This window comes from Sinocyclocheilus anshuiensis, unplaced genomic scaffold (genome assembly GCF_001515605.1).
Source record: "Sinocyclocheilus anshuiensis isolate Anshui unplaced genomic scaffold, SAMN03320099.WGS_v1.1 scaffold54, whole genome shotgun sequence".
NCBI lineage: Eukaryota > Metazoa > Chordata > Actinopteri > Cypriniformes > Cyprinidae > Sinocyclocheilus > Sinocyclocheilus anshuiensis.
The window spans coordinates 687,039-710,716 of NW_015547654.1; the positions used below are offsets into that span (position 1 = coordinate 687,039).

General features: G+C 37.0%; 4 protein-coding genes across 7 annotated transcripts in view; 2 read left to right on the forward strand and 2 right to left on the reverse strand.

Annotated features, from left to right (window-relative positions):
* The first annotated feature begins 3,083 nt into the window (after nucleotides 1-3,083).
* LOC107702096 (uncharacterized) lies at nucleotides 3,084-9,499 on the forward strand. Of its 2 annotated transcripts, XM_016504313.1 has the most exons (5): nucleotides 3,084-3,650; nucleotides 4,996-5,094; nucleotides 7,321-7,572; nucleotides 8,670-8,720; nucleotides 8,815-9,499. In XM_016504313.1, the coding sequence occupies exons 1-5, from the start codon at nucleotides 3,113-3,115 to the stop codon at nucleotides 8,832-8,834; spliced, it is 960 nt and encodes a 319-aa protein (XP_016359799.1). In that variant the 5' UTR covers nucleotides 3,084-3,112; the 3' UTR covers nucleotides 8,835-9,499. The 2 variants fall into 2 exon arrangements, with proteins under 2 accessions (XP_016359799.1, XP_016359800.1); XM_016504314.1 differs by lacking the exon at nucleotides 4,996-5,094 and having other exon boundaries at nucleotides 3,085-3,650.
* rida (reactive intermediate imine deaminase A) lies at nucleotides 9,263-13,343 on the reverse strand. Of its 2 annotated transcripts, none has more exons than XM_016504317.1 (6): nucleotides 13,193-13,343; nucleotides 11,795-11,897; nucleotides 11,486-11,540; nucleotides 10,904-10,972; nucleotides 10,163-10,218; nucleotides 9,263-9,696 (listed from the first exon to the last, which is right to left on the reverse strand). In XM_016504317.1, exons 1-6 carry the CDS (start codon nucleotides 13,255-13,257, stop codon nucleotides 9,637-9,639), a joined length of 408 nt encoding a protein of 135 aa, XP_016359803.1. In that variant the 5' UTR covers nucleotides 13,258-13,343; the 3' UTR covers nucleotides 9,263-9,636. The 2 variants fall into 2 exon arrangements, with proteins under 2 accessions (XP_016359803.1, XP_016359804.1); XM_016504318.1 differs by lacking the exon at nucleotides 13,193-13,343 and adding an exon at nucleotides 12,883-13,023.
* Nucleotides 13,344-13,996: 653 nt separating this feature from the next.
* On the reverse strand, nucleotides 13,997-18,700 carry LOC107702102 (serine/threonine-protein kinase 3-like). Its single transcript, XM_016504321.1, has 11 exons — nucleotides 18,518-18,700; nucleotides 18,161-18,241; nucleotides 17,941-18,069; nucleotides 17,715-17,829; nucleotides 17,458-17,622; nucleotides 16,739-16,906; nucleotides 16,509-16,646; nucleotides 16,223-16,348; nucleotides 15,921-16,131; nucleotides 15,662-15,834; nucleotides 13,997-15,575 (listed from the first exon to the last, which is right to left on the reverse strand). Exons 1-11 carry the CDS (start codon nucleotides 18,538-18,540, stop codon nucleotides 15,417-15,419), a joined length of 1,488 nt encoding a protein of 495 aa, XP_016359807.1. The 5' UTR covers nucleotides 18,541-18,700; the 3' UTR covers nucleotides 13,997-15,416.
* A 1,207-nt stretch (nucleotides 18,701-19,907) lies between these two features.
* LOC107702103 (cytosolic 5'-nucleotidase 1A-like) overlaps nucleotides 19,908-23,678 on the forward strand; it is a 16,014-nt gene continuing 12,243 nt past the window's right edge. The window contains exons 1-2 of one of the 2 annotated variants that reach the window (XM_016504322.1): nucleotides 19,908-20,374; nucleotides 23,072-23,116. In XM_016504322.1, the coding sequence (XP_016359808.1) occupies nucleotides 20,228-20,374; nucleotides 23,072-23,116 (192 nt within the window). In that variant the 5' untranslated portion in view covers nucleotides 19,908-20,227. The remainder of the gene's footprint in view (nucleotides 20,375-23,071; nucleotides 23,117-23,678) is intronic. The other variant, XM_016504323.1, reaches the window with a different exon arrangement.

Genomic DNA, 23,678 nt, shown 5'->3' on the forward strand with positions numbered 1-23,678 from the left:
CAGACATAATGTAACTAAAATTAAAATAAATAACAAATACAAATAATACAAATCAAACGACAGTAGTTTATCATTAATCCTAAAAAATAACACTGCCAAACACACATGCTAAATAACAACAACTTACTGACACATAGTAAGAAATGGTTATAAAAAAAAAATTAATTTAAAAGAGAAAATTACCAAAGTTTTATAAAATAAGACATTAGGCTGTTTCCACTGAAACAGGACAATTATATCAATTTGACACATTCATTCACTGATTTCATCATTTTAATACACTTCTTATGTCCTTTAAGTTCTAGAGAAAATGAAAATTACTCAGCTTCAGTGGTTCACAGAAGGACTAAATTCCATAAAACATTATGCTGTTGTATTATACAATTCACGAAGGGAAAGACTGATTGATTTATCTTCCATGAAGTGATAGGTTCAGCTCTACTTCCTCTTGTTCAAATGTCAAATACTGCAGTAAATAAACCTTTTACTTTTTTTTTACCTTTCTTAATGAATTGTGTATTCTAAAACAAAAATAAGTTATCTGATAATTAGAGAAATACAGTGGGTACGGAAAGTATTCAGACCCCATTTAAATTTTTCACTCTTTGTTATATTGCAGCCATTTGCTAAAATCATTTAAGTTAATTTTTTTTCCTCATTAATGTACACACAGCACCCCATATTGACAGAAAAACACAGAATTGTTGACATTTTTGCAGATTTATTAAAAAAGAAAAACTGAAATATCACATGGTCCTAAGTATTCAGACCCTTTGCTCAGTATTTAGTAGAAGCACCCTTTTGATCTAATACAGCCATGAGTCTTTTTGGGAAAGATGCAACAAGTTTTTCACACCTGGATTTGGGGATCCTCTGCCATTCCTCCTTGCAGATCCTCTCCAGTTCTGTCAGGTTGGATGGTAAACGTTGGTGGACAGCCATTTTTAGGTCTCGGGGTCTGAATACTTTCCGTACCCACTGTATATATTTTCTCTCAAAAAACAATGTTATGTATGAAATAAAGTTTTACAACCCTTCTGTTGAGATTGACTGGAGTACTGCAGGATTTAAAATGTATTTTGGCTACTTAGGTGTGGCTCAAAAAAAAAGAGCACTTTCAGCGTCTGTATAATACGCAGAATATTAGAGATGTAGAATTTATCTGATCCCTATATATGGAGGGAGAACGGATTGAAAAGTGGCCTTTTGTCTCCTCGCCAATCCTCCAGCAGAAGATTTACTGGTTGCACTCCGGATGAGAAGTGCTGCATTAGGTTAAAATGTTCTCAGCGTTACTCACTGTAATTGCGTTTTTTACTCGTAACAATGCCAATTAGAGAGCTTTCTAAATCAATTCTTACTAGTAACAATTAAAATTAGAGAGCTTTGTAGTAAGAATTGAGTTGCTCACAAATTTAATTGTTGCTAGTAAAAATGCAATTATGTTGAGTTACGCAAGGGAACATTATAAGCTAAATGGCTTGCCATAGGCGGCAGCCATCAGTAAATCTAATCACTGGAGGCAAATTTCAGTGTAGGAGCTCTAGTGCTTGCGTGCAAAGTGATGGGACAATTCAAATCATAACCCGCCAAACTGGCTAGTGAGTTGATATGTACCTGTAATGGTTAATTTACACTTGCATTTTGAGAGTTGGTGGGTGTTTATTTCAAACCCTGACTGTAGAATAATAGAATCAGATCACAAATTCAAAACCCATAATTAAAATTGTTTATAAATAAGAAGAGAGTTTTTGTTGGCTCAAAAACATTTTACAAACCTTTATTTTTAATAGTAAAATTAGGGACAAAACTGATGCACGTATGCACTCAGAATTGTTATTATGACCATAGACTGTGATTATGACTCACGTAGACCAGTGGTTCTCAAACCTGTCCTGGAGTACCCCAAGCACTGCACATTTTGTATGTCTCCCTCATCTATCACACCTGATTCAACTCATCAGCTCATTAGTGGAGACTGCAAGACCTGAAGTGGGTGTGTCAGATATAGGGAGTCCTCTTTTGGAAGACCAAACAAAGTAGTTTCGCTTTCACAACACGTTTCGCGTCACACACGGCGGCCTAGAGTGAGCAGAGGCCGGGGGCTACAGAACGGCACGGCCGGCGGATTCGACGAAGGAGCGTCCGGAGGGCTTGCGGCAACCACATGTGATGACCCCGGGCTGGACTCCGCTTAGTCCACGGTGAAAGCCGATCCGGCGATCTACAGCGTGAAGTTGATGTATTTCCTCAGCGACCAGCACAGATCAGCTCCAGGCATGACGAAGCAGATATCGTCCTCTTTTGGAAGGCCAAACAAAGCAGTTCGCTTTCACAATGAAACACACAGCGCATTCACGACATGGCGGCGGCGGCAACAATACTACAGCGAAAAAATTAATTTAATAATTTAATAAAAATAAAAGTTACGCCTTCTTTCTTTGCGTTAACATTTGGGCGGCGTTATGCAAATCTTCCCACATAGTGACGTAAACGTGGGGGCGTGTTAGAACGAGCCGTTTTAGGTAGGCATGGTTGACTCTTAACTTTTATAAAGAATATCTCTTTGGATTTGAGACTTTAGTCTTTGCAACTTTACAGATCTTCTTTATGCACCAAGAGCTTGTAACACTCCAAAGAGAAAGGAAAATATTTCAACATGATATACGAAGAAATTTAAACTATTAGAAGACCCTATTGTGCAGTTCTTCTTTTTCTTAGTTTATTTTCATTTTGATTTGTGCTCTGTTCTTTAGGATCTTCTTATGATCTTATATTGCCTTATTGTATTTGTATTTTCTTGCAATATAATTTTTTTAACTTGAAATACTGCTTTGATTGAAAAATTAATAAAAAAATATTTACAAATTTAATTATTGCAGAAATTAATGAGTACCATAAAATTATCTCAAAATAATAAAGAAAAAATATTTTTAAACAAAAACTTATTACATTGATTTTATTGAAAATAAAAAAGTTAGCTATTTCAATTAAGGCTTTGGTCAATTTTGAGCCAAGTTCAGTTCTCTGCTAATGAGCTGCTGATGTGAATCAGGTGTGCTAAATAAGCAGGACATACAAATGTGCAACGCTGCGTGGCCTTTGTGTCCAAATGCCAAAGACTGAAAACCATTGTGTTACAATCAGAACTCTTGCTCCCTTAATAAGTACGATTAACGCGATGGAGGTGAACAAATATATCTTGACTGAGGCGCTCTCTGCTATTCTGGGAGTCACGGTGAAATTGCAGTCAGATTGTAAGGATTTCGATAAAGTCACTCAACTGCAAATTACCAGTCTGACAACTCTTGCCCTTCTTGACAAAGAAGTGCAAAATGTGACTTGTCTAACGTCTTTACTAAAGCGATTGTCAGTTGATCAGAAGAATTCACAAGAGACCCAGAAAAGCGACATTGTGAGCTCTTCTCTCCGAAAGGAATTATTTGTGATCTCCGATGACTTTTTTGATCCAGTGTTTGACTTTGACTTCACGAACATGTCCGAGTCAAAGTCTGATGAGTGCACACGCGGGGACGAGCCGTACAAGCGGCCCTACGGCTGGATGCGCTTTGCTCTGAAGGTCCGGGACAAATATCCGGATGGGAACGCTTGGCTGGGAACAGGCGGATGGAGGAGCCGTTCAGTGTCCGGTGAGTGGCCCGTCTCCTACCACGGAACCGATTTAAAGGGGGCTGAGGGCATCGTACAGACTCACTTCAAGGCGGGAGGCCGTCAGGCGTACGGAAGAGGGGTTTATTCATCTCCAGACATCAACGTGGCGGATATGTTTGCGAATAGCAAGAACTTCACGTCGCAAAACAATGGGAAAACTTACAAAGTCGTCATGCAGAATAGAATCAACCCCCAGAAGAGGGAAATCAAGGACAAGAACATTTGGTTGGTCCCCATACCAGTAGGCACATCTGCTGCGAAAGAAAAAGAAATAGTGAAGAGCTCAATCCGACCTTATGGCCTTCTGCTTAAAAAGGTGTAGGAAGGCCAACAGTAGGGCCTAGCTGAAGTTACTCTTGCATGTACTTCCAAATGCTTAATATTCTATGTGTTATGTTCCATATTATCATAATTGAGAACAGAGGGACAAAATTCTATGAAATGTATTAAAAAGGCGTATAAAATGTTTGTTTTGCACATCATTAAGAGGAAGATGTCTATACCAATTTGTAAAAATGTATTTTTCTTCTCCGGAGACCCACACTTCAAGTGTTAGGCCACATGCTTAGTTGTCTTTCAAAAGCAGTACAGTAAGTCATTTTAACCCCCTTTTATAAAATCAAAGTATTTTCCGAAAGAAAAGGTTTTAAAATGAAACCTTTTCTTTTGGAAAATACTTTTGATTTTATAAAAGGGGAAAAAATGACTTGTACAACTGAATATTAGCAGTGATGTTCATAAGCACGTATAGCGTTGTCTGCGCACGGACATGATGTACTATAGTTCATGATATAGTTATGGACGGTAGGAATATTTATTGCGATGTAGATGTACAGCCTACAGTTATTTTTATGACAGTCTAGTTCGGGTTGGCCAGCGCTACTCCAGAAGTCACCTGCAGATGTCGCCAAAATCATTATTCAACCAACACGTAGAGTAGCCGACGGGATGTTATTTTAAAGTTAGCGTAAATGTACTCATTAAACAATGTTATCGGATTTATATCGATATTTTTGGTTGTTAGAACTTAAGTTGAACACAAAGTGTTACCTGTAATTTCTTAGCATTTAAACCAGAGAGGGCAGCTCTTCGCTGATGTTTTAGCATTGCAAATTCAACTGTGACTTGTAAAGTTATCGGGAATAAGAGCAGGTTTGCATATGAGCACCGCTCATACACACTCAGATACACCCAATGTGTTCCCTGACCAGGGAATGAGTGCTGTCTGTATCAACTGCGCGTTTAATTAGCACATTCCTCCTGCACTTGAAGTCGATGTGCGCCGCTGGGCACAACAACACTCACTAAAGTGCTTGACTTCAGTCCTGTCAGAGGAAGACACGATGGGATGCACTTCTAGCACTCAGACCACAGCTCAAGACACAACACGACCCAACACCAAACAAGATGGAAGCACATCAGGTAAGAATACACAACCCAAAAAATCACAATTGAGCTATATTTTGTCAAATATTGTTGATTTGCAAGGTGTTTTTTTTTTTTTAGGTAAGTGGGCACTGCATACATAGTGTGATATAGATGTCATAATGTAGACACCAATGCTAAAATGCATGGCAGATCCTTAAGTGATAGAGGAAGATTGTGATCTTCTTAGTTACTTTTTTGGATCCTGGGTCACCCTAACTTGAAACTGAACCCTCAACTATTGTGTAAGGCACCCAGATCCTTATCCAGAATGCTGTCATCAGTCCACCATACAGTTTAGATCTACTTGACTCCACGTCTCATAGAGAAACGTACAGTATTCATTACACTAAAAGTCCCCATGGAGAAACCTGTAAGGTTAAACGGCTTGCCCAGAGCTTAAACCATAAGACTTCAACTGAAAGTTACAAGAAAAAGGATGTTTTATGGTTTAGATCAGTGGTTCCCAACCCTGGTCCTAGAGGCACCCCAACACTGCACGTTTTGCGTGTCTCCTTAATCAAACATACATGATTCAGGTCATCAGCTCATTAGTAGAGACTCCAAGACCTGAAAGTGGTGTGTCAGAGAAAGGAGACATGCAAAATGTGCAGTGTTGGGGTGCCTCCAGGACCAGGGTTGGGAACCACTGGTTTAGATGACAATTTCAATTTGCAATTTGATAACTGCTTTTAAATTATTAACATTCTTTCAGAGAAACACTATATTATACGGTTTTTATAATCAGCATGCATGCAGTTTTTATGATCCCATGTTACATTTACATTTATGTGTTTGGCAGATGTTTTAATCCATAGTGGCAAAATGCAATTACTACAAACCCATGACTCAGTTGAGCTACAGGAACAAAATATTTGTACTTTTAAAAATGGATTTGTCACACTGCAGCAGCAAAAAATGTGATTAGAAATGGTAAAATATTTAAAATGGTGACTGGTCAGAACACCTAAAATATACACACAAAACACACCTTCCTTTATACATTAACATGTTTTAACCTAAAATGTTGATATTGATTGCAATCTCGTGAACATTCATAAAATTTGTTTTAAAAAAACGCAAAGAACAAATACATTTAAATAGAATTTTGAGTTTGGTTGTATTGAATTAAATTTGTCAAACAAATGAAGGAAATTTGTATTTTGCTTTGTTGATGTTACATGTCTGTTTCCTGAGCTATCACAGTGGGTGAGTTCTTGGAATTTGAGGAAATACATTTTGGGTGATCCCTCAAGTGTGGTGACATTTAAACAGTGTGTGCTTATGGAACTGAGAAGAAGGTTTAATGTAAATGTTGTGTGCTTTAGATCACAGATGTCCGATGCCATAAAGCTCTGCTAGTTTGCCTGTTTTAATACATCCATTTTCTTTCAGCACCTGTTGTTACGTTTAGTTTTATTATTTAACCAGAATGTCAGTGTATTGCTTTCAGTTTCATATAATTACTAGTAGTGTAGTTTCTATAATAGACTAGACCAAGCTTTAGTTTAAGGGTTTCTGTTAAATTAAAAGTAGGTCTCAGAAAGAGTTGTCTTCTACCTTACTGACACTTGACACACAGAAGATGGGAAAAGAGAAAGGACACAACATATTTTTCATATTTCTGTATTGATGAAATGTGAATTCTGTGGAAAAGATTTAAATATAGTAAAATGTGTTGAACCGAGCTGAGTATACTGAACTCAAATAGGAATATTTTATCAGTATTGAAATTGAGATGGTTTGTGCTGTGGAAACCTGTCTGAATAAATAAATAAATATAATGCTGGTGTGGAAATGACACAATATATCACAAGTTCTTTCTCCGTGCAGCCCTAGTTGTACTCCTTTTGAATGTTTTATAATCAAAATAAATAATTATATGTAAAAAAAGGCTATATGTACAATATTTTAAAAAGGTATTTTTTTTTATCATTGACATACAAATTTATTTTGAATTTAGATATTTGAAAATTGTGGTTGTCACTTTTTTTTTAAATTATTATATTATTTTTTTTTTTCTGAGTAGTTTAAGTTTGTTTTTAGTTTTAGTAAAGTGCTTCAACTTCAGCTTATTTTCGCAACATTTCTCATTTTTAGTTTTATTTATTACATTTTATTTTAGTTAAAGTTGATTTTATTTCAAGTAATGAATTCTTTTAATGCTTTTAGTTTCAGTTCACGATGATAACCCTTGTGAAAACATTTGTCTTAATCTCTAAGGAACAAGTAATGAAAACGGTGGTCCTGCAGCAGACAGTGAGACGATTCCAGACCAAACCCAGGCTGAGGAATCTCCACAGACATCCAGTGCACCTCCTGAAGCCTCGGAGGAAATACAGAGCTCTGAGGCTGCTGTAGCTCACAGTGAACCAGAAGCAGCTGCTGCTGAGGCCGTTACATCTGACCAGCCTGCTGAAGCCGAATCCAGCCCCTCTACGACAGCTGAGAATACAGACGAACCAGCACCAAGTGGTACGTTTCACAATTACAGACAACAGCACTAAAGGTTTCTCTGCCAGTTTCCATAACTTAAAGGGACAGTGAGCAAAGTCTCATAGAAAAACTGGCTCAGAGTAGTTCTTCAAGATTAAAGTACATAATACCTTGTGTTCTGGGCTTGTGCATGCAAATGGCTTTGGTACTTTCAAGGGACGTCTCTCTAGATGCAAAACACTGTGCACATTCTCTTTTGCAATGAAGGCTTCCTGGAATACCTATTGTATTGTTACAAGAAGTTAAAGCACCATTTTACACATTCATACTTAAGTGAAAGGTGATGGCACTAGTTTAAGCAGGTAATAGTGTGATTGTTTAACTCTTAAGTAACCTGACAAGTGTCCTACTAACTGTTCGGTGACCCAGGAGTACAACACTGCCCTGCTTAGTTTCCCCTTTCCAGCCGTTACCGAACGTTTTACTAAGGGTTTCTAGCAGATGTTCTGAAATCTGATGGTCTGAAAAAGGTTAGGAGAACTGAACCTTGAGAGAGAGCTTGATTTCTGGTTTATGAATACACAGTAAAAATGGAATTAGGACTAGTGCATTATTTTCATCTTTAACAGTAGTTCCTTTGGCCAGATCTTAAATGTGGCGAGGGCCATAGCATGCCTCACTGCCTGAATTTTAAATGTAAATGACAATTTATCCACGGATGCAAATGTCTTGGGTGCAATGTGGAAAAAATCTTTGACATTGTCAAATAACATAATGACTAACCACAGAACAGAATGCAACGAACTAATACTCCGCTGGACACAGCAACTGATTTTAAATATTCATTTTATATTTTTTATTTGTTTTAGAAAGTCTAACGTGAGAAACACACAGGACTTGTCCTAAAAAGATACAATCAGCTAACGTTCTCTGTAGACCGATACATTTATCATATATATTCATTCATATATATATATATATATGAGAATTTCAGTTCATTTTAATAAATTTTTTTTTTTTTTGGTAACAAATTTATTACCAATTTTTTTTTGGATTGTATCAACCATTATGAATAAAAAAAATATGAATTAAGCCTAAATTAATGGAAATAATTACATGCATCTCTATTTCCACAGAAAACACAACTGAGGCCCAGGCCGAATCTTCCCCACCAGAGGAAGCACCTGGTAAGTAGCGTAATACGATGCAAGACAGACCTAAAAATCTTCTCCTGAGGATAAATGTCTTGTCTGATTGCCCATACCACTTCATCTCTTTCAGCCTCTGGTGAAGATAGTTAAGTGTGCATCATTTGGCACAGTTACTACAGAATCCAGACTCAACCACCTATTTTCAATCAAATCAAGATTTCATACGCATAGTTTAAAAATACAGTGAAACATTAGCTTATTTATTAAATAGATATTGCTTGTTCGTTGCCAAGATATAGACCAACTGGTCTTCAGAGACTCTGTACCTGTCTTTATATACAAAGATTACAAACATCCCACTCCAGTTATAGTTTATTGAATTATTATTGCTGGCTTTAGCTAGATATTTCCTTCAATATTTAATACCGGTGCCTATTTTAGTGGCTTTACCCCTCTATAAAAAATGCAAAAAGCCAAAGAGAATATGAAAATTGTGGAATGCTATTTATATAATTGTAATATTTTAACCAACTGAAATAAAATGTTACATACATTTTAAATGACAATGGACATATTTGAAAAACAGGCCTTTTGGTTTTATTTATTGTATGCTAATGTTTTCCTGCAACAAACATGACCGATTGAACTCAACAAATGCAAGTAATGTTGTTTTTGTGTTGTGGTTTGATTTAATGTGATAATGACAAGTTTAAAAATAAAGCTGAATTGAACTGGGTTTTGAATTGTTGCTATTACAGAATATATAATGATGATCAACCGTAAATTGGAAACTCTCAATAGCATGTTTATATTAGCAACATGGAAGACTTGGTGACTTCCCTGTTATCAGTTTAATGGGAGGTTAAATGTCTGATTGATTTTGTAATCTGGGATGTGGTTTGTCTCCGTATAACTGTATTTACAATTTATGATTCATGCTGGGTTCATATAGTCAGGAGGCATCCGTGATGGGCCCCAACACAGCGATCGCTTCGATCTCAACAAGTCCCCCCTGTAAAACAGAAAGTGTTTAAATGAGGTATAAACACAATGCAGATTTATGGGATTTTCCTCGCTTTTTTACTCAAGTTGATCACTTACAGTAAAGTAACAGCACAACTCTCCACAAGAAGTCATATCATTTGAGGTATTCTTCATCTCCATAGCTCAAGCAGTGTGAGATGGATTGTGTGCCAAGTTTACTTGCACAACTGTTCAAAGGTTTTGGTCCGTAAGACTTTTAAATGTTTTGAAAGAAGTCTCTTATATTCACCAAGGCTGCATTTATTTGATTAAAAACAGTAATAATGTGAGACATTTTTTACAATTTAAAATAATGTTTCTATTTTAATATTTTAAAATGTCACATGATCCTTCAGAAATCATCTAATAGGCTGATTTACTGACCCCAAACTTTTGAACCGTAGTGTATAGTTAACTTGGCAAACACCACTAACTAGTCTGTGTTTAATACTCACTCTGGGCAGGGCAGCTACTTGATAGGCAGCTCTAGCTGGGAAATTGCTCTTGAAAACTGAAGAAAGAAACCGAGAAATAAAAAAACAATCTGTGTTCTTTACTGATGACAAAGATAAACAAAACTGGCAGTAAAGTTGAGCTATATAAGATATAATCTTCATCTGGTATAGTTCTTGTGATAATGAAAATCAGCCTCTTATGCCTGTGTTTATGTACCATTAATTGCATCATAACTTTTAAAGAGAGAACGACGTGAATTCAGTTCAGAGTATTTGTTGACGCTGCAGGTTTGCATGTCACATCACGGAAAGTTTTGTGTGGTAGGAGGCAGTGATGATGGGTTGTCCTCGTAAAGAGGAGGCTTTCGTTTCACAGAACTGCACTGTATCCCTTTACATGCAGACAAGATAGGATTACCCATCAGCTTTGTGTTCAAGAGGAAATACCCAGGGATGCACAGAGGCATCATTGTGGAACATTTGAATAATCAATAACTTGCATAAAGCATTAGCACTAAAGTGCAGGATGGGAAGTAAAGTTATTTTAGAGGAAGGTATATACAGGGAACACAAATGTCATGATTGTTTTTAACTCCACAACAAAGGACACCAATGTCATTCCCAAGTATGAGGTTTTCTACATTAGCAAGACTACTGAAACTGAAGGCAAATCTGTGGTTGTATGTGTGTATGACACTCTGTGAGGAGTTATTCCACCATGATTCTTTTATTCATACTCACACTGCTTGTAAACATCATTGACATTATTGAAGTCATTAATGTCTGCCAACAACACTGTGGTTTTGACAACTGCAAAAAAATAAATTAAAAAAAGATAAAATAAAAGTACAGTTTATAAAATGCCTGAAAATTTATAAGAAAATTTTCACTCAAAAAAAAAAAAGACCACTCAAAAATGAAAATTTGCTGAAAATTTACTTTCAGGCCATCTGAGATGTAGGTAAGTTTGTTACTTCATCAGAAAAAAAAATTGGATAAATGTAGCATTACATCATTTGCTCAGCAATGGATCCTCTGCAGTGAATGGGTGCCGTCAGAATGCGAGTCCAAACAGCTGATAAAAACATCACAATAATCCACAAGTAATTTACAGTCCATCAATTAATGTCTTGTGAGGTGAAAAGCTACATGTTTGTAAGAAACAAATCCATCATTACAACATTTCTAACTTCAAACCGTTGCTTTGGGTTCCCATATGGAATACAGCATACATCCTAGATGGCGTGAGGGTGAGTACATTTTCAGCAAATTAAAATTTTTGGGTGAGCTATTACTTTAAGCAGGTGATGCTTGATGATTTACCATTTTCATATCCACATCCAGCAGCTTTCAGAATCTCCCCCATATTAATGAGTGCCTATGAAGTTGTAAGGAAAAACACAAACATGCATAACTACATTTATCAAATATTGGATTTTTAAGTGAAAATAACTGCTTTGTGTAATAAAACTTGTTAGTTTGTGTATTAAAGTCAATGTGAAATCCAAACTGACCATATATACTTAATATATTAATTACTTAAAATATAATTCTAATACATGATTGTGTATGTGTATGATATTCATCAAAATGTCAACAATTATTTAAGGGCCACTATATGCGTTTTGTCACCTGCTTGGCCTGAGCCTGCACTCCTCCTGCCACCAACTGTCCACCAACGTCCATGCCGATCTGTCCTGAGATGTACATTGTACGGTCCACCAAAACAGCCTGGCTGAATGTAGTAGCAATATAATTTAAAATGTGAATTAATAGTGAACTCTGATTTTGGAAGGAATAAGGATGTTTTACTAATATACATTGCAATGCATTGTGGGAAATGTTGTCTTCCTCTGCCTTCTGCCGGCACAACCAGTGCACTGCAGTTATAACTAGCCCAACAGCCAATCAAGTTTTCTTGCATTATTTAAGGTTGGGCATAGTAAATTTGGATATTATTAATCAGAAATTGGATAGTGAATATTATATAATCTAAAATATCACACAGTAGCATCGCAGACCACAAAGATCAATTGTAAGTTCAGCTTGAGATCATAGTCCAAGTTAATATGTGTCTAATACAAGACAACTTCAGCAAGTTACACAATGCAAAAATGACTGCCAGTTGTTTTAGCACAACGTTTACACAACTGCAAGATCATAGGTCAGCTCATACATTAAATCTAATCAATATTGATTCATGCTGGTTTAATGATGTACAGTAATCAGCTGAGCATAAAGTGAAATGTATATAATGTAGAATATATGCAAAAAAAAAACACTAATCCAGTGCCAGAAATACTTTTCCAAAGCCATTTTTAACATAACCATACTGTTAAAGCAGAAGATACCGCATTGACCTCTTGTCAAGTCAATGAACTTGACACCTCCTCTTACTGTATATTGGTTAAAACATCAACACCCCTATTGTAACCACTTTCAAGTGCATTTTATGCAAAATAAATAAATACATTAATTAAAATAAAAAGCTCTTACATCAGTAAATGGTAAATGTCTTTTTTTTTTTCCTTTGGAGAAACCTTTTTATATTTGTATAAAGGGGGTTGAAGCTCCCAGTTAAAATGATAAAACGGTGGTGTTATGGAGCGTTACAGAAATATTATCAATGCATGCATAAAATCCCTATTTTACAATTTAAAACCGTTTTGAATCTAAATGCTATTGTTCTGTAACATTAAAGTGAATGAGAAGACTCTTACCTGTATATGCCTTGTCTAATAGGGGCTTTAGGTGTATATGGAATTTTTCTCTGAATAAAATCCATCTCATCCAGTTTATGAAAAGTAAATCGCACCAAATCTCCAGCACAAAGTTGCTGAGTGCGCTTTGTAAAGACACGCCCCGAACAAATATTGCATTGCAGCCTACGTCAGGTCTTTTGTTGCTCAATGCTGGCTGTTAAATGCATAGCTGGTGGTGTTTTATATCCATATGCTAGAGCATGTCACATGTGCGTTTGCTGAGGAACGTAAACATGCTGGTTTGACTGAACAGCAGACAGACTCTCACCTGTAGGGCCCGATGGCGGCTGGAGCAGCTGCAGTGTGAATGATCTTCCTAATAACCGCAGACATCTCTGAACACTGAGATCCCAACGACACCCGCCGCGAAGCACAGCTGCCAGTAAACTTCTACTCGAGTTAATGAATGAGAGTAAAGCAGGTTTGTTGGGATTCACTTCCAGTAGGCGTCAGCGATTCCTACCATAACGACCCACATATAGAGACATTACACATGTATTTACGATCCTTCAATAACATGTCGCACAGTATGTAACTCTATTTAGAAGAAAGTTCAAGGAAATAAATCGTAGACAGAACATGTATGGTTAAACAAGCTGATACAGGTCTTTATGCATAAATATAGTAGTTGTCACATGACAGAATAAAGCAGAGCTCTGTGTAATAGAGTGATTACGGTAATTCATGTAACCAGTCAAGCAAGACGTCATCTTCAGTTTTTTATGGTTTTAGGCCTAAATATAATTGTATAAATATTAGCTTAATTACTGTAGTTAAAAAAAAAGTGTTTATAGTTTAAATTGTTTGGGGGAATGTTAAAATCATATTCAAACCATAAGTATTATGTTTTTGTAACTTCAGACTGAAAAGTTTAATCTTGGAAAATAAAAGAGGTTGTTTTTTTTTGCTCTCAAAAAGAACAATTTCTATTTAAGAATTTTTTTTTTGGAGCTGAAAAAAATTTGAACAACATTTTACTAATTTTCTAGGACTGGAAATCACCATTTAAATTTTCCCTTTGTTTGGTTTGTCTGTGTATTGTTGTGAAATAAGTCCACATGGAGTTTAAGGAGACAAGTAACAGACCTTTATTCAAAAACTCTATGCAGAGTGCAAAAAATAACATACATTATGAATAACGCACAATAAATTAGAGTGTTGAGTAAAAATGTGCCTATGTAAATGTCAGAGTATGAAATAAACTGATATAACTCACAACTGCAGGAAATGTAAGGCATTGGTAACATCCCTAACTATTTTATGAATAAGCTTTTGTAAAAAAAAAAAAATCATTAGCAGACTATACTTCAAACCAACTCAGATTTATAGACATCATCAGTCCACAATCAGGGCATAAACATTTTGAGAGTCATTTTAAAGTCTATTTAAAACAACTCATCCTTCTCTGAAAAGATTCAGCAACTGGTTTAGGTCATTCACATTACTGGCATTGTTACATTACTATGTCCTTGAGTTGCTGTATTGCTTTTGGTAGTTATGGAGACTCAGTAGGCCTAGTAATGATGGTACCATTACCATAATGAGAAACACAAAATCACTGTATTGGAATGACTCGATCTTTGAAAAAGACCAGAAGAGAGACAGTTCAAAGCCAAGCAACGCCTGAGATAAAACGAGGACTTTAAAATGGGGCACAGGAAAAGTAGTTCTCACTTCCTCACAAATACTTGCCACAAGTTATCAAAAAGCCAGTGGCAGCGAAGAGACCATAGGGAAGACGTCACACAGAAACATTCAGAAACCGAGAAAGTGACATTCAGCATAAATAAGCCATGCATATTTACAAAGCTGTGGACAGATGTTTCAAACCTCACTTTGTGCTGACAAGGAATTTTGATGGGATGCATAGCTGCAGGAACGGTCCCGTTTCTTTCTAAATTAATACCAGAAACGATGACAGTGGCATCTCTACTCTAAAATGGTCCCACATTAGCAGAATACTAACCTATAGCTTGGTGATGCAAACTTCAAAAAGAGGGTTATCAAGCGCTCTAAGGCATTCTCTACTTTTGATTGTCTTTGGTTTAGTAATCCATTCACACTAAAAATGACTTTGCAGCAGTCCAACCAGCATTTCTTAAAAATTCAGCCACAAAACTTCACATTTTCACAGTAATTTTCGCCTTGGATTCATTTACAGTATTAAGAAAGTATTAACCACGGATGTAGAGATGGCTTGAATTTTAAAGTTAAGGTAGAAAAGCCTAAACTTCATAACAATAGAGAGTGAGACTGATTAAGATTGTGAATAATTTGTTCCGTTTAAAGTGAACTCCTAATATTGTGACCTTTGAATTCTAAAGAACAAACTAACAAATCGTGATTTTAGGTTTTATACATCCACTGGGACCTTCTTCGAATGTACAAACAGCAGGAGTCTAGAATAAGATGCATCAGTACAAAGACTGAACACAGAAGGGGACATAAGATCTGGTCAGCCAGCTTTGAAGCTTCAGCATCTGTGAAGTCGGTTAGAAGTTCTGCTGCCGGCGTTTCTTCGCATCCATGGCGTCAAGGATGGGTTGCCTCTTGGCTGTGTAGCGCTGCCGCAGATCTTCAATCTCTCGCTCCATCATGGGGTCCAGAGCAGAAAGGCGCATCTGAAGCTCCTCAAAATCGAGGTTTTTCAGCTTCACAGACAGAAACACACAGTGACTCATTTGATTCAGCTTTATGCATAAACAACTGATCATAAGAGCATCATCAGAGCACTTACAAAATCGAAATCTCCATCTTGTGGCACTTTCCAATTATCAGGGAAAGCGGTCTTGGAAATTAAACACGGGTCCTGCTGGTTGTGATTGTAACCCTCTTGTGCTTTATTTGAGTCTTGTTTGTCGAAGTAGTCCATGAAGGACGGACGCTGAATTTGCTGAGATGTAGGATTTCCTGTTTAAAGGAAAAAAACATCAGATTAAACATCTCTCAAAGCAGCACAAAAGTGTTAACGTAAAGAAAAAGACATAAATACTCACTCCTCATCGAGCCGAGATCTACCTCCTCCTCCTCATCATCATCATCATCGCTGTTAATGACCATGGTGCCCAGGTCAGACTCCAGCATGGTGCTGCTGTGCTCGATCATGGTCTGAGCACCGTCGCTCATGGTGCCTGTGGCTCGCATGGTTCCAGCGCTCTCTGAACCAGACTTCACCATGGTGTGGGAATCCACTTCCACTTCCTCATCCTGCACAATGCAGTCACATACGACATCAGCTAAAACACAAACGCTGACGTAAACTGAAGAACTAATATACAACGTCGGTGAATTATCTCACCGAGTTCTCGTCATCCTCCTCCAGCTCTCTCTGCTGCTCCTGTTGTCTCTTGACCTTCATGTCCATGGCCTCTGTGATCAGGTCCCGCAGGATGGTCACCGGCTTAGCATTGGTTATAAATGGATGCTGCCGGATAGACAATGAAAAGCATACCAGATGTTTATGATCACGACTTGGATGGAAAAACAAAAAACAAATCCCCAAAATAAAGCAGGGAATAAATAAATAGCTGTATGAATCATACACAGGAACTAGTAGTTAGCAATATTTTTGGCTCTTCCTATACCTGGAGCAGTTGAGTGGCCGTTGCTCTCTGCTCTGGGTTCTTCACCAGACATTTCTTCACAAAATCTGTGAATTCGTCACTCCATAGCTCTGGCTTGCGGAAAGTGGGTGGAGGGTTTGTGGGGATCATAAAAATAGCCTGATGACACAAAAAGACAAAACAAGACACCATCAGCAACCAGTTTCTTGTTTAAATTCCACATCAAGGACTTCTCAGCATGTTCCACTCACTCTCATTGGATGAATGTCTGCATAAGGAGGCTTTCCTTCGGCCATTTCTATGGATGTGATGCCGAGAGACCAGATATCTGCCACGCAGTTGTAGCCGATCTCCTGGATTACTTCAGGGGCCATCCAGAAGGGTGTTCCTATAACCGTGTTCCTCTTCGCCATTGTGTCCTTTTGTGGACATTATAAATAAACATGATTAGTTCATGAAACATGATATACACGACCAGTTTGGATACACTTGACCGAAACTGATCTTAGATGATCATGGATGAGAGAAAAAAAATTTCATTTGGATACTTAAATACTTAGAATATTAATATAAATTATGTTTTGTTTTTACAAAACTAAATTGTAATTTTTTTTAATGAATGATTTGGGCTCAATGATAAAGAAAAAAGTGAGGCTTTTTTTGTTGTTGAAAAAGCTAAAAATACAAAATGTATTCGTTTAAAACAACATAATTCCCACACGTCCACACTATGGAATTACACTATTTATTTTTTGTATTCAACAAATAACAATGAAAAAGAACAAAAAAAAAGACAAACAAGCAAAAAGTGCATGATGTTTTATATTTTTAATGACTATTTTCTATTTCTATTTCTATTTCTATTCTAAAATATAGAATATTTTAATAAAAAGGTTGAGTAATATTCAAACCTTTAAAACTAGCAGTTTATGCAAGTTCTACATTAAGCCAAGATAGTTTCAATACTCACGGTAAGTTGTCCAGCCACTCCGAAATCAGCTAGTTTAGCATGGCCCTCTGTGTTGAGGAGAATATTCCCTGCTTTGATGTCTCTGTGGATTTTCCTCATGAAATGGAGATACTCCAGACCTTTCAAGGTGGATTTGAGGACTGTGGCGATCTCATCTTCGGTGAGCTTGTCAAGAGAGAAAAAATTATAATTTTTTGGTGTTACTAACCATGCAATGAAGTTCTGTAGTGTATTTACAACAGTTGTATTGTATTTACTGTTTTGTTGCGCAGTCTGATGATATCAGACACCGATCCAGCGCCACAGTACTCCATCACAATCCACAGATCTGTGTTCTTGAAATAGCTGCCATAGTACTTCACCACATAAGGACTGTTAAAATACAAGAAAACAGTAACTGCAGTGTTGGGAAATGTTTCATATAGACCCAATAATGAGAGTTTAGTAAAACGTTACTTTTTATTCATTATTAGGCTGTTTTACCTATCACATTGCTGCATTATGGAGATCTCTTTGATGATCTCCTGGAGGTCTGATTCGACAGGAACCTGTTTAATGGCCACAACCTGGCCTGATTCCTTGTGAATGGCTTTAAAAACACTGCCATATGATCTGAACCAAAAAAACAAAAGTCATTATATGACATTTTTAAACAAAACTTATGCATACAACATCACTTAAGAAGTATAATGTTAATACACACCCTTCTCCAAGCTTTTCAAGGACATCAAACACTTCCTCTGGCTGCTTGGTAAGACTGTCTTCACTGAGTTTCTTCAGCTTACTGTCATGCATAAACACAATCGTAGTTTATTTAATGCGTAAAGCGTCATGGGTCCAGACAGCAGAAGTTAAAATCTAACCTAAACTTATATATACACCAATAAACATAACAGCAACTGGTCTTGTAGCTTTAGTTAATCAGGAACATTAAGATATTAACCCAATAATCTATTCTAGTTCGTTAACTGATCTGCACTTTCAGTTTGGTTAGTAAGATGAGGCCTGTAAATATTAGCTTGCCTGATAGCTGGTAAGCCAAGCTAATCTTTTCACTTACTTTTTGGGCACCGAATGCTCCATTCTTGTTATTCAAATGAACAGATAATTTCCAATTAATTTCAAACACTTTGTTTGCTTAAAACTTAAGAAATAAAGCAATAACGCATGTTTTGTTTGGACTTTCAGGAAGCACTATCTGTCTTTCCGTGCCGCCGCTATAAACGATGTGAAGCGAGCTAACGTGTGGGATTTTCGTGACAAACTGCACTTCAAAATAAAAGTCCCATGAGCGTCATTGTTAAGACTAAAAAATACTGTAACTATCCAATGTTTATAAAATACAAAATTTGATTACATACTAAATTCTATCTATTTAATAGTAAATATATCGCTTGAGGCTCAGCGAGGTTGCAATAATGGAGACTCTCATTTACAGCGTTGCAGCAGAAAATAAATTATACATTAACACCATGAATCGATTCAAAGGCCAGTTTGACAGTTTCAGTGGATTTCATTTAGTTTCATATTTATGGACAGCTATTTAATGTTGTTTAAACGTTCCTCAGAGAGATCAAACACGAGTCTCCTCTGCACTTGTTATATGGGGTGAAATGAGGCCGATGTATGCAGATTCAAACCTATAGCCTAATGGTGTTCAGTTTGTACAATTAGTTAGTTTCTGACAGTTTATGATTGGCTGAGCAGTGTTTCAGAATACAACAATGGGCCATTTCACTTTTTATCACTCCACTTGTTCATAAACCAGCGGTACATAGAGAGCCAGGAGCAGAGTTTACGTAGAGTTGGTTTGTGCACCAAATTGGGAAATGGAAAGCCCAGAGTGACTCTGAAGATGAATAGGAAGTGCAAATACACAAAACGAACTGTCCAAAACTTATATTACCGAATAGTGTTTATTGTAAGCAATATCACACTCACACTCTGCAGTGCTGAATATCTAGATGTCATTCTAATATTGTGGAATCCTTGAATGAGAATATAATTCCTCCTTCACCCAGAAGAGGGCAGCCAACCACTGGACAGTGTGGACAGTTTGTCACTCTGGGCCCCAGAGCTGTTGTCAGGGCGCCAACTAAACAGCCAATCCCTGGCAAGGTTGTACATGGGGTCGAAGTGCTGCCTAGCAACTGATTATTGGGTTATGGGTTGTTTTGCCCAATTACAATGGCATTAAGGGGACAGCGAGAAGATATCTATCTATCTATCTATCTATCTATCTATCTATCTACCTGTCTGTCTGTCTGTGTGTCTGTTGGTGTGTCTGTCTGTCTGTCTGTCTGTCTGTCTGTGTATGTGTCTGTGGGGATGGATTAGCTGTCTGTCAGGGAAAGCCCATTATTCATTGGCTGGAAGATGCTGATCCAATCAGAATATTATATTTTGAGAGAGGGAGAGAGAGCACATGCAGATAGATTAGAGCAAATAGAGGGAAAGCGAGGAGGATGGCATGTGCATGAGTGAGGGATGAGTGGGGAGGGAGGAAGAGAGAGAAGGGGTAGATATCAGCACATACCGCGTCACAGCAGCAGATTGCAGGCAGAACGTCAGAGCAGAGAGGATATAGCCGCATAGAACCAAAGCCAACACTATCATTATACACTGAATCAGGAGTATAGCATCGGATACTGTCCTAAAGCTGGAGACATACACTGTGTGTGGAAGAGAGGCTGTGCATGTGAACAGAGAGAACAGCACAGCGTGATACAGCCCTGGATAAGTGTGCCGTTAATGAGAAGAGTTGGGGAGAATGAGTCTTGACCCTGTTCAGGTCATGAAGGGGCAAGACCCCATGCCCAACACCTGCCCTTCAGCCTCAAATGGTGATAGCCAAGCATCCTGGGACGACAGCAAGGATATCCATGAAAATGAAGGCTCTACAAAGAAGCCCAAATCAGTAAGTGTCCCATTTGTGAATTCACATTCAGTTTTTGCATCATATTTGCATAGACAACTCTAACATTCATTGTGATGTGAATTTTTCTATCGCTTCTGTCCTTTTTCTGGTGAGGTCACACTTTTGTGGGCTATTTAGTGCGTGGAATGTTTACATACAGTAGCGCACGTGTTTCAGTGCCTTTTTTCCAGCTGCATTTCCAGTCACTTTCCCTTCATACTGATCTGTAGCTTGTCAGAACAGCATAATTACATGAAATATAATTACAAGAGGAGCATAGCCTTTTATGTTGTGATGCCTGGTTGTGGTGTCAGTGTTTGTAAAACAGAAACAGAACAGGTTTCATGGGAAAGGAGGGGGGTGATAGCACTATTAGGTAACAGTACTAATGTAAGGAGATAATGCCATCGGAGGTACAGCAGGTGCAGCTCATTTTAAGTCGTCCACTGCTTATTTAGACTCTGCCAACACCACCGTAAAGATATCGAAATGCCATATGTCATATGTTGTGCATGGCGAATAAAATAGTGACACTGCTGCCAAGAGCAGAGCTTTATAATAGGAGATTTTGTCTGGCCTAGTGCATTTGTTTAGTAACTTAGAGAACTTTAAACTTGTTATTAAATGGCACAGTCACTTTAACAGACATAAAAGCAGCTCAGTGTGTGCAACAGGCAGCTGGTCAACACCATGTGGATAATTCCCCTCTGCCGTAGCCTTTAGCTCTATACTTACTCTAAGCGTCACTGGCCTTTTCCAGATCTATTAATAACCTGCAATGCCGTTCTCCTCTTTGTTATCCTCTTGTATTTTCCCGTTTCAAACACTTGCACTGCTTGCCCCAGACTGACCCAGAAGTGATTCATGGTTCCTGTTCCCAGCATTGCGGGTATAGAAAGTCACCACCCCAAAGTCTGCCACTTTGACCTGTATGAATGAACCCACATTAGCCAAGTGATGGAAATTATATTAAAATATATTATTTGAGTGAGTGATTTTTTTTTGTACAGACTCATTAAAATCTTACATTACAGTCTTACATACACTAAAGTCTTGATTACAAAAAAGGCATTACAGTTGATTTACTGCATGTATACTATAGTGTAATTGGTCAAAATGGGAACCTGCCATTAGACAGCTACATATAAATGATAATATACAAACATATACATTTAAATATTTACATGTATTTTTTAAGTAATAAATGTTGTAAAATCACAACAGACATTATATTCAAAAGTGTGGAGTCAGTAAGATGTTTCCTTTCTGAAATAAATTCATACTTTTATTCAGCAAGGATGCATTGATTTGATCAAAAGTGACAGTAAAGACTTTTACATTATGACAAAAATCTAATTCAATCAAATAAATTTTGTTCTTTTGAACATTGTATTCAATGAAAGAATCTTGAATAAACATTAAATAAATAATAAAAATAAATATGTCCCGAGCAGCAAATCAGTAATATTAGAATGATTTCTGATGGATCAAGTGACACTGAAGACTGAAAATTATAACAGAAAACTGTTGTTTTAAAATGTAGAAATATTTCACAATATTACTGTTTTACTTTATTTTTTGATAAATTTTTGACTTTATTCTTCTTTCAAAAGACTTATTATAAAACATAAAAAAGAACATTTAACGGTGTACAATAAAAAGCACAGGACAACTTGCCCTAACAACAACAACAATAATAATAATAAAACAATTTAGCCCAACCTGATATTGATTTTTTAAAATTGTTTAAACAACTCTGATTAAAAATGCCTCTTGACAAATTAAAAAAAAATTGTTCACTTGTGATCTTCGCATTAAAGCTCCATGACTTGTTAGCTAATAAACACCCATTGGGAAAATAGTTAACCTTTCAATATGGAATTGATCCAAAGCACATCTGCAAAGCATCTGCATATAGTTCGTCAATATCATAGCCAGAAATGATCTCTGAAATGATTTGTAAAAGGTTTACTATCAACTGGTATTTATTGTGAAATCTCAAGGACCAGTTTCCAAATAAAAATGGACAATTGCTCCAATATTATGAGACTTACCACAACAAAACCACATTTTTGAAGAGGGCTGGTATCTTCTATGCTCACTTCATATTTTTAAGGAATGTTCAGTGTATGGCTTGGGTTTCAGTTTCGGCTTGGTCAAAGGGAAAGAAAACACAGAGTTTACTTAGTTTATTTACCAGGAGCTGCTACTAACACTCAATCTTGAAGCCCCTGTGGTGTCTGTAACTGTATCTGTGACAGTGTCTCTATATCAAGAGTTTGAACCATGAATAACTGCATACTACTGAGCAAGCATTTAAGGAGCTTTTTCAAGCACACGGTTTATATAACACATCTCCACAGCAGAGCTAAACCCCTCTATAGGAACAGCTCCTCCAAAGCACTACAATATCACTTACCAATGCGTCTTCGTGAAATACAGTGTTATTTTTTTAATCAGAAGCAGTTTTTCCAATATTGTTGTTGGTCACCATGATAGGATTGTTTGCTGGTTCGTTTCTCAACAAGGCTTGTCTGTTATTTGCTTTCTGCCCCACCTGTGTTTTCCTGTTTATTTCCAACTATGGCAATCTCATCCATATGAACATATATGTATTGTAATATGCATTACATAATAGACAAATCTGTATGCCTGTGACGTGGAGGTTGATATGAAATGTTATAATATTTTATGAAGGGACCTGTGAGACGGACCAGGAAGGTGGAGGGAGGCATATTCTTTGTAAGTATTTTCAAAGGGCCATGAAGATTTTCATCTCTGCCGTCTCATTAACAATCTGTTCTGTTTTGCTCTACTAAACGCATGACGTTTTGACCCACAATATGGACTTACACAAATAAATACGTTAATGCATTTTAAGAGCTCAGTTTGATGGTGCTATTAATACATTTGACAGTGTGTTTAAGTCACATTACTGGGTGCAAAGAAAATTCATTTCGAAATCCATATCTGTCTTTCAGTAGATATGTCAGTGTGTCTGCCAGTGGTGTTTAACTAAAGGCAAGAGATATACGGCTTTACATTTTCACGTGCCTGTGCAATGCATTCAAAATTTTTTGCTGTATGCATTAGAAATTGTGATTTCCTGTGATTGACCACACATGAAAGGCAGAAAATGGCAGAATGAAAAATTAGAATAAGTAGCATAACCACAATATCACACAGTGGTGTCCAAAAAACTAAGACGAAGAGTGAAGTGAAAATTATTTTTAATGCATTTTTTATCACACACACACACACACACACACACACACACACACACACACACACACACACACACACA